The sequence below is a fragment of the Momordica charantia genome (genome assembly GCF_013281855.1).
Source record: "Momordica charantia cultivar OHB3-1 chromosome 7 unlocalized genomic scaffold, Mcharantia_2.0 BLBB01000007.1, whole genome shotgun sequence".
In the NCBI taxonomy this organism is placed as follows: domain Eukaryota; kingdom Viridiplantae; phylum Streptophyta; class Magnoliopsida; order Cucurbitales; family Cucurbitaceae; genus Momordica; species Momordica charantia.
Genome location: NW_028275165.1, coordinates 17,075,044 through 17,086,127, shown reverse-complemented (window position 1 = coordinate 17,086,127; position 11,084 = coordinate 17,075,044). Strand labels below are relative to the sequence as shown.

The 11,084-nt window shown below is 33.0% G+C and overlaps 2 protein-coding genes across 2 annotated transcripts; one reads left to right on the top strand and one right to left on the bottom strand.

Annotated features, from left to right (window-relative positions):
- Window positions 1–192: 192 nt before the first annotated feature.
- ENA (DnaJ/Hsp40 cysteine-rich domain superfamily protein) lies at window positions 193–2,238 on the top strand. Its single transcript, XM_022300068.2, has 4 exons — window positions 193–447; window positions 1,452–1,548; window positions 1,658–1,712; window positions 1,802–2,238. Exons 1-4 carry the CDS (start codon window positions 301–303, stop codon window positions 1,998–2,000), a joined length of 498 nt encoding a protein of 165 aa, XP_022155760.1. The 5' UTR covers window positions 193–300; the 3' UTR covers window positions 2,001–2,238.
- A 1,064-nt stretch (window positions 2,239–3,302) lies between these two features.
- On the bottom strand, window positions 3,303–6,649 carry LOC111022818 (uncharacterized). Its single transcript, XM_088126828.1, has 5 exons — window positions 6,382–6,649; window positions 6,181–6,297; window positions 6,049–6,083; window positions 4,870–4,970; window positions 3,303–3,711 (listed from the first exon to the last, which is right to left on the bottom strand). Exons 1-5 carry the CDS (start codon window positions 6,555–6,557, stop codon window positions 3,625–3,627), a joined length of 516 nt encoding a protein of 171 aa, XP_087982954.1. The 5' UTR covers window positions 6,558–6,649; the 3' UTR covers window positions 3,303–3,624.
- Between the last annotated feature and the right edge of the window lie 4,435 nt (window positions 6,650–11,084).

Here is an 11,084-nt window from a genome sequence, read left to right as displayed (position 1 = left end):
CTAAAACAATTGGAAACGACACAATTACATTACCAAACGCCTACGTTAAAATAAAAATAAAATAAAAAATAAAAAATCACCAAACGGGCTCTAACTAATGCAAAGGACTACTCCTAAGATTTATTGAAATTACAGAGGCTAAATTTAAACATTTAAAAAACATAGGGGCTAAAATATAATAAGTATTATAGGAGGACTAAAATGATATTTTCGAAGTACACGGGCGGCAAACTCAGCAGAACGGATCCTCGTCTCTGCTCCGGGTTTCGCCGGAAAGTGCAGAACTGAGCGACGGCGGTCATGGCGGCGAGAGCGCCGATCGTTCTCGCGGCGGTCGTTCAATTGAAAGCCACAGATTCAAATGGCGTAACTCCTCCTCCTCCTCGGAACTCGACCCCTTTTCCCCGTCTCTCAATTCCAAAGCCCTCTTGGATCGTCAAAACGGAGGTAATTATTCTCATAACTAAGCTTCAATTTCTGTTGTTTGGTTCGATGACAAGAAAAGGCTTTGGAAATTGGAAATAATTTGCCCCAATCGGCTGTATGGTCGATTTTTACCCCTGCTTAGATTTGGAATCATGGCGGAAATGCAAATATTTGATCTCTGTTCATAAGAAATCTCACCAGAAGGTTCATTTCTTTACAGTAATTTAACGCGTACTCGGTTTTAATACTCTTGTTTGGACCCTTTAACGATGATTTTAGCTCTTGTAGAGAATTATTCATGTGGAAAAACAGAAGCTAGGGTTTATCTTCTGCAGAAAATCTCCTGAAATTGTGTTTTCCTCTAGTCTATGCTATTTGTGGAGTGTCTTTGTGTTCTCTTAGTGAAACTGGAGTGTGGAAGAGTACTTAGTGGTGTTCAAAATGCTTTTGAGAGGAGCACTTGGTGCTTTCTCTTAAATGAAGTACTTATAAAAGAAATGTTTTCACTTAAATGAGCAAATTTGTGTATGTTGTTTTCATGATTCACTTGTAGATTACAACTTTGAACAAGATCCGTTCTATAGGTTGTACAGCTATATCCCTTGAGTTCTAAGGATTCACTTATGAATTGTTTGTTCTATAGCCTTTTAAAACCACATGTTATGGCGCGGGCCTCAACTATGTACTCTGTTAAATAACGTTTATTTCGTGTGGACTATCGCGTGTGTGATTTGTTTTTCTAGCTACCATATGAGAGTGCAGGACATGTTTGATTTCTGAATTTTACTTTGGAAGTGTAGTGTAACTTTCTTGTGGACTATCTGTTGTAACTTTCTTCTGTCTCCTGAACTAGTGTTTGCAGCGGTATCATTTTCGATAATTCTGTTGTATTTCTATCTTGATCCTTAGGATTAACAAAGTAAACTAGATGTATCGATCAGACCAAGTGATGGTTAAATAAGAGGTTACGAGTTAGTTTGTTTTCTTGGTCATTCTCATGGTGGTGTTTCCTCTTTTTATTGCAGTCAAATGTTAGGAGAGAAAAAAGAAAGAAGCCAGATCCACCTTGTGTGAAATGCAATGGAAGTGGAAGAGTTGACTGTCACCATTGTTGTGGAAGAGGTTTCTCTCTCTATTGAATGGCTAATTGGGACATTTTACAACAGAAATTTTGAATTGAATGTATTTTTTCATGCCCTTTGAGTAACATGTCCTTGTGCTCCAAAACTAGGGAGGACAAATTTTGTTCACCTAGAAATGCTTCCAAAAGGGGAATGGCCAAAATGGTATGATATATTTGCTTATGATTTTGCCTTTCTGAACTAAAAACTAAACTAGATATCAAATAAACTCGCCCCCTCGGTTACTCACGCAGGTGCAGGACCTGTGGCGGAAGTGGTCTCGGCTATTGCTCTCGATGCCTCGGGACGGGGGAGTACAGGTATATTATGGGCTTCCAATTCATGAAGATGGAGAACAATGAAACTGAAGATCTCAAGAAGAATGAGAATCAAGCCAACCAACAACATCACAGAAGCGCAGACTCCCTTCTAAATGATGAGGAGTTGAGTTGAATTGCCCTGTTTCTATGAATTGGATCTGTTCTATAGGTTGTACAACAGTGTCCTCGAGTTCTGAAAAACTGCTCTGTTTCTAGAAGATAAGCTCGAAGCTTACTAGTAAATAAATCATTAAACAGTTGGGGGATATGATAAATTTGCCTCCATTTTAGGATGATTTGGAAGTTAGAAATCTTGCACCATATTGATTGCCAAGATGTGTTGTGATTCAAATGTATTATTTTTTTGGTCAGTTGGTAGTACCACTTTTGAAATCTCAATATAATGTAAATTTACACCCAATCTGGTTTTTTTTGCCCTTTCTCATCATAATTTATTAATTTGTACCAAGTTAATCAAGTTGAGTAGAAAGACTCGTGTAATAAGATCATGTTATGCCAATAGAACAAACATTTAACGTGAAAAGGAGAAATGTTTCGATGTGATTGTTACTTGCAATGACCATTAGGTTATGCTCTTTGACGTTACAATTGAGCGAAGTGTTACATTTCATTTTTATATTCATCAACGTTTAATTTAGAACAATCGTCTAACCTTACAACATTTCATTATCAATAAATATGAGCACTCTAAAGTTGAGCTTATTCTTCTATAATCTTTTTTTTTTTTTACTTTTTTCACTTGTCTCTGTGACTATCATGATGATTACGTTCAATACTCTACCTAAGTTTCTCACTATATTATGCTCACAACTCACATGTACTAAGCGGTAATTAACATATATCTCCAACCCAGAGATTGTAAATCTGATCTCCATCCCTTGTTGCACTAAGAAAGAAAAATTCTCTAAGGAGACTTCTCCACCATGCCAACTTCGAGATAAGACAATTTAAACTATTAAATTTTTGTTTAACAACCATTTCATTTTCGTGAAAATTATGTTTAGTTATATCTTTTGACAAATTTAGCTAATATCTTTTAACTATATATATGTGGGCACTTGATCTTTACGAAGGTTAGGTACGAGAGCACCGTAGTTTATTAGTCAAACTTCGATTTAAAGCCACCTGAAAAACATATGCACACCAAACTCAGGATACAAGATCTCGCCACTTCAAGTAGCCAGCTAGCTAATCAACAAAGATACGAAGGATGACCGACCCGTATTTTGAAAACATTTTCAAAAAAAATAGATTGCAAAACAGAAAATACATGGGTAAAATTTGTGCTTATAGCAAAAATGATTATCAACCGGGACCTATATTTTCCAACTTAGAAACTTGAAGGATATCTCCAAACATCCTTCTACATTAAATCTCTCCCACAAGTACTAAGAGGACTTAAAAAGGAGAGATGTAACTAAAAGAAGTTCGACCTTGAAAGGAAAGCTTCACTTGGAAGAAGATCCAGTTCTTACAAGACAAGGTAATCAGGAAATAAATTAGAGTATACTTAACTTTTCATGCGAGTATATAAATTTCTAAATGCTTATTGCATGTTTCAACCATAACAGTATATACAGGGAAAAAAAAGGACAGGCAACAAGTACTTGCAGTCATTCTACGACTACTTGAGACCAAAGCACTTAGGAATACTTGTAAGATCGAGGGCTGAAGCCTGGAAGAATCCTGCAAGTTGAGAAGTATCATAGGAATGTCTGTGGAGCTTGGCTAGGGGGTCATGAAGAAACTCCATAGGGCAGAAGCGCTGCAGCCACAATTCTACCTTCCTCGTTTAGAATATTATATGTTGATGCCGCATTTCTCTGCAGATGACAAAAGTTTATTAGTATAATGAGAGTTACAAAAAGAGAGTGCCCATTTTGCCATAAGAACTCATGTTTCATTACTTCATTTGAATTAGCCTCATTTTTCAAATACATGTGGATTTGTTTCCTACAGAAAATTCATATGACAAGCATCGAATGACATGACGGTCTCTCTCTCTCAAGGAATTTCTTTATGAATCTCTGCAAATCTAGAAGTAATTCAAGCATTCTTCTTCTATTTCTGCTAGTTGAGGATCCCCTAGCCAGAAAGAGAGAGTGCACATAACCACATTATCTACAGTGACACAACCAACCAATTGATCATCATGTCAAAATCCAATAGAACTTAGAAAAGACGAGTCCACTTGAAATCTCTCAAAACAATTACAACACGTGAGAACCTGAAAGAGACTTGGGATCTTAACTCCTTTTTTCGTATCCAAAGTATGAGAGTTTTCTACATCAACCCAAGGTAAAACATCAGCATAAAATTGTGCACGTATGAGACAACCAAATCAATAAAATAAATATGGGCAGACCCATCCAAAAACCATATTTATAATTTGAAGTTTTGGACCCCACAGTTCAAACTAAAAATGTCCTCAGAGGAATCATTGTTAATTGGTAATTTAACTCGACAGCCAACTTGATTTTTTTTTTCCTTTTTGGGAGAACCGGTAAACTTAATTTTCTTTCTTGACCAAACCTAGGTTCAAAATCTGATCTGGGCTCTAAAGATAATTCTTGATCACTCTATGTCCAACAAGTGAAACTAGAATTACAAAATGACCCTGCAATTGTTGATACTCTAAGAAACTTTAGAACCCAACTGATTACAAGGGAAAGAGTAGATTACTGGTGACGCATTCACTTTGCTTATCACTAACCAGACAATACAGTAGCCTTTTTACAATCTCTTTTGACTAGGCCACTAGGGTGAGTGGACGTCTTCCTATCTATTTTTTAGTTAGTGGCATGAAATATTGTTTCTTATTCAAAAGAAAATTTTTATTGTTCTCTCGCCAATCAGTGATAAAAATTCCCCAATAGCTTGATTTTCAGTTGCATGGAAAAGTAATTATCTTAGTTCTCAGATAAAATAGATAAAGACAGATCCAACTATAAGTCAAACCAACATAATTTCAACCATAGTACCGTGTCTACAGCTTCCAACTTCATGCCAGTGGAACGAATGAACTGCCTTAATTCAGGATTTACTGGTTCAGTATATTTCCCACAGCCAAGAAGTAGAATTTCTGAAATTAGAGAAAGAAGATAAACAAGCCTCCAAGTGAGGAAAAGTCATCAGCTGGCAGTAGAAAGCAATAACTTTTTGCTTGCAGAGAGAGCAGCTTATGAGCAGTAGATGTCACTCAGATGATGACGACAGAGTTCAAAATAAATAGAACATTTGAAAATCTAAATTTCCTTTTAAGAAAAGTAACGTATAGGCTAGCTTATCCACAAATGACAAAACCTTAAAGTAAGTAAATCTCTCATGTCAGATTCTACCAGAATGCTTAAGAAAGGAATCCATCAACAGTATGACAGAGAAGCACGCCACATATGTATTATCCTCAAGATAGTTATTCCCTCCCCCACCCTCTTTCTATAGCAAATTTACAATTCTGGATTAGTTCCTCTCCTCCCATCTCCCCTCTATCAGAATGCAATTCCAACTAACTCTTAAATCTGAATAGCATAACACTGTAACAGATTTAGAGGAAATGGGTTCAAACCCGGCCACCTATCTAAGAATTAATCCTATGTGTTTCTTTGGCAACCAAATTTAGTAAGATTATACAGTTGTCCTGTGAAATTAGTTGAGATGCGCTCATGACACTCACGGATATCAAAAAATTTAAAAAAAAAAAATAGCATAACACCATAACAGTAATATTGGCCAACTGACCCAGGTGCCATCTCCTGTGGTCCTATTCCCTCTTCTAGCATAATGAAATCATATGGAGGATATATTTGCCTATCAGATTCAGAAATGGAGAGAGAGAGAGAGAGAGAAAGAGAAGAAAAAGACCTTAATCTTCTTGTTTAAGAACTTAAGACTCATCCACATTCCCAATGTGGTACATGCTTCAAATTCCCCAAACTCTAAATCTTTAAACTCGGATTACATGGTTGTAGAAAACTTTAAAGAAACAAATGCCGTGCTCATCCAAGGACAAGAAATGGAAACTTGAGAAAAGTAGCTGAAGAGGAAACACGCAAAGAGAAACGCCAATCTAGGAAACTCAAGAACATTCAAATTATAATTACTTCAACATTGTCCAATGATTTGATTCAAGTCCTTTTTTCAAACCCAATACGAGATTTCACCTGGAATAGGCCGCACAATCTGGAAGATAGACAAACTGCAAAAAAAAAAAAAAAAAAAAAAAAAAAATCTCAATCACCAGATGAAAAAAGAAAAAAAAACATAAAAGTAGAAGGAAAAGATTCAAAGCAAACCTCTCAGCCGTAATCTCCGAAAATTTCCTGGGACTCCACGACATTAACAAGTTCCCAACGCAGAGCAAGCTCCCTTCATAATCCACTCCGTTTACCGTAAAACCCGTCTCAGTATACCTAAAATACCCACACGAAGGAGACAGTGAGATGAAATCAAGCGAAGAAATCGATTGCAAGCATCGGAGAAGACGAAAATTTTACCGTTGAAAGCGAAGCTGATCTTCAGGAACATTGTCGATGAGATTGATCTGATCGTAAAGTGAAAAAGCGCGTCTCAACGACGGCAGAGGCTGGCTGAGACCGGGCCTCCGGCGATCCTTTCTGAGGCTTCTGATGAGATTCGGCAGCGTCGCCACCGCTTTCTGTCTCGCCGCCATTTTTCTCAGCCCCTTTCCCCTTCCCGGAGTCCAGCTTGGTCCGTTTAGTCCCAAATCCTCATTTTTTTCTTTTTTCTGTTTGGGACACAAAACTTTTGTCAAATTGCATTTATGACCTCATGCGCCCCTGTAAAAAGTTTCTATTTTTTTTTAATTCGATTTTTTTAGTTAGAAATAAGTGTAGAGTAAAATTCCCACCCCTAAATTTTGTTCATTTTGTTTAAAAAATATATCTATCATTTCAAAACTTTCAATACTATGACATTTCATGAATGTTTTAAGAATCGCTTTTGAGCAAACCTCCGTTAATATTATGAATGGAAAGTTGATATGGCAAAATCTGAAACGTGGCAAGTAATGTGAAAGTTTATTTGGATTGTTTATCCATTAATTTTGTCTTTAAAGTCTTCTTCCTCCCTTGTCAATAGAGTTTTCTTCTCTATCATGTTTATCAGGTCTTACTTTAAAAATTATCCAACAGATTTCTTGATTTTCAATTTTGTTTCTATTGGGTCTCTGATTTATTACACATTTAAAAGCAATGCAGTTTTTTTCAATACATACAAACATCGAAAAGTTAAATATAAAAGGAAAACTTGATTCATAGTCTTTTTGTTTTCAATAATACTAGTCATAACGAAATTAGTAGGTACACGCAGTTTATCTAATCTTAATCGAGTTCAGTAACCTCAACACTCTCACCATCTAACCCGCTCAAAATATCATTAAAGATTGCATAGAAAACGGAAAAGTTGGAACAAATAATTTAAAAAGAAAGCAATTTGATAAAGTGGAAAGGGGTCTTAACATTATAGGTCTAAATACCCAAGATGACATATAGAAACATATATATAGTGCAATCCAACTAGCTAAAATCCTTAAAATGTTGGGGGCATAGAAAAAAAGTGGGAGATGGTGTTGAAGAACATGAAAGGGCTTCTAAACCATAGATGTCCAATCTATATGTTGTGCTATGACCAAAAAGTGATGGTTAGAAATGAGTTTTAGATATCAAAAGACATTATGATAGTTTTTTAGAACAAAGTTTTGGGGATTGGATAGGATATGTATTGTCCTTGAATGTTATTTTTTGGCTTTATTTTAACGAACATATTATCTTTTTCTTTTTTACGCCTTTTTCTATAATTTGATTCATTTGATAATTTCTTGTTTCTGATTTCTCATTTACAGTTTAATAAGTGTTTGGTAAACTGTTCATGTTTGTTCTTCATTGTTTTTTAGAAATGTTTCAAAAATTGTGTAGAACTTAACAAAATTAAGTTTTTTGTTCTCGTTTCTATGTTTTTTTTTTCTAAAATAGAAATAAAAACATTAGTTTATCATTCTTGACAAATAAAAGGTAGAATAAATATTAAAAAATATATATAACATAAACCATTTGAATAGTTAATTTAAAAAATTAAATTTCATATAAAATTTAAATTTTCTAATTTTAAACATTGGAGGACGAGAAACTGTTAAAAAACGAGAAACGAAAAATGATTGTCAAACATGTTTATATTTCCTTTTTCAATTTAAAAAAAAAAACAAGTAGCAGTTAGCAGTTGAATCGCATTTCTCGTCTCTCGCGACGAGCCGAGCCAAGAATGACCGTTAGTGGACACCCCACCACTTTTGATGTACAGGGCTAGAAAGACTTGGTCAGAGGAACTTAGACCACCTACGCGCCGGTAAACGAAAATAAACGAAAATAACCTCGATCGAATCAGAGTAAACAAGAATGCCAACCAGGTCCCTTGCCTTGAAAGAATTCACACGCGGCCATTAGCTTTCCCAAGTTACCGAAAGCAATTAATGTTACTAAATGGATATTTAGTGTTTTGATTTTGATGTTCCAAAATATATACTTTCAATCCAGTGACTATGGTTTTAAAAATTTCAATTAATTATTTATGTTTTAACTTTTTCAATTATGCCCTTTTTAGGGGTGAATATTAAAAATTTGTTGACCATAAGTTTATGATCATATACTTAGACACATGACTCATTTTAAATTAAATTTGTGGGCTTTAGACAATCGTCTTACTTGGCTATGCCTTAGACTTGTAGGATACGTTGGACTTATTATCTTCATATATTATATGAAATGACTTCCCATTGATCCATAGATAAATAATTTCTATCCATATCATTTTCTAGAAAAATTAGAATTCTTCCATTAATTTTTAGGCGATTTGATGGTTGATTGAGTTTGATAGATTTTATTGTTTTTTTCAAAAGTTATAACAAGAGTAATCGATAAGATGTCTTTTTAATTTTACTTGACAAGAATATCTCAACGTAAACATTTGAATGAATGATTGTTCTTAAGATGATTCAATGTATACAATATTGATTTGATTAATTTATTTTCAAAAATTTTATATATATTATTTAATATATATGTAAATTGAATCCATCGTGAATTCATTTAAAATATTTTATACACTGATATTTTAACGGACTATTTAAGGTAACATTCTTATTTCGTATTTGATCATATTTCCATTTTCTAAAACATATGTGTTTACTGGTGACCGTTGTCTTATTTCTCTCTTAATATTTTAAAGAAATGTTCCAAAAAATTTAAACAATTTGATTTTCTCACCTTTCCATTCTATATTTTTAGTTTCGTAAAAAACATAAATATGAACATTTGTTCTTATATTTGAGCAAAAATTAACATTAAATATACTTTTAAACAATAAAAAGTTTGAGAGAATAAGAAGTAAGACATTTTTATGAAACAAATGTCCTAATACTTCTAAAAAAAATAACATTTATTATTTTATTTTATTTAATTAAAAAAAAATAAACAAATGTCCATTTAGTTTAGGTAGAATACTAAAATTAAAAAATTAAAGAATTAAAATAAAAATAATATAATTTCCGATTAATTTTCTTCTTATTTTTTAGTTTTTTTTTTAAAGTGTTAAGTGACGCAATAATTTCGTAACTAATACTTCAAAAAGTGGAAAACACAAACCAATGGAAAATTAAGGACAATTAGAAAGATTAAGTAAACTATGAAATAACATATGATATGGGAGATTGGTTTAAACAACAAAAATTATTTGATTTTATTGACTGGTTTAATCGCTCGTGTCCAAGAAATCCACGTGGCAAAGCTATATTATATCTTATAATAATTGAAAACTAGAGAGCAATATTACACTACAAATAATAAAATAAATTACAGACATTTTTTTTTATTTGGCTGAATTATTACTTATTCTCAAGGTATTCAATTTTCACTACAATAATAATAATAATAATAATCTCTTTTCCATGTTATGAAAAACATCGGGAAAAAGCTTTCTTGACTAAATTTTTGTTGCCTTTGGCTTGTCAGGAGAACTCGACAAAAATTAAACAGATTATCTAAAACTTTTGACGAGGAATTGAAATTTCATTGCAATAGAATATTTTTGGCCATGTAAATTAAATTTCGTCACCAAAAGGACCTTACGGTAATAACTTTTTGATTCATTGCTAGAAATTTTGTCTAAAGGAACTCAAATTAGACGAAACTTTTAGTGATATTGCACTAAGATACTTTTGGCTATGAAATCTATATTCCATCGCCCCTAAATTGCGACAAATTCAATCGGTTTCAATGGAAAAAAGTTTCTTGTAGTTGGGTGAATCGACATTTCTACATTATGACAAAAAAATCAATAAATATTAAAAAAATGTCAACTAAAAATACACTACCTTTTGGTAGGAGATAGACACCTTAACTAATTGACTTACATTCACATTTGACAAAAAAAAAAGTGAAATATTTATTTGTTAAATTAAAACTTTTAAAAATTTTCAAAAATATTTATCAATATCGACATTTTATTAATATTTTCACAAGAATCTCTCATAAAATTGAGACTTTGACCTGGTTGCATTTGACAAAAATTTCACCCTTAATTCTACTTTAGAAATTTTTTATTTCATAGTTCTAAGTTTTTTATTACTATCAATGATCTCTATGCTAGTTTTGATGTGACATTCACAAAGCATACGATTAACTTTTCGTGCAATATGTGGGATAGGGATTCGAACTCATGTCAGACTTTTTGGTTGCAGATAAATGCTTAACCCATTGAACTATATTCAGGTTGACTCTATATAAGTATAGTTAATTAAATTACTTATTTCAGTAAATCTAGTAGAAATAATTAACATTAATAACCCAAATTTTTCAATATCGATGTCGAAACTTATAAAGATGTCGAACCCCATCGAAAAATAATAGGAATGAGGTTGTTTAACGTCCCCTATTTGGAACAATATTTGTATGATTTGGATATGAAAATGACTTATTCTCATGCATCTTTTATGCTCGTGATTAAAAGTATTGTATACGCTTTCTTAAAATATATATATATATATTGTATGCGTTATTGAAAGTACGAGATTTCTCGATTATTCCCTCTTTTTTTCGTTCTTCTTATTTTTTTTTCCTCTTACTTTCTATTGGTACAAATATATTAAATATGTACTTGGTTAAGGTATATATTTTCAATCAAAAGT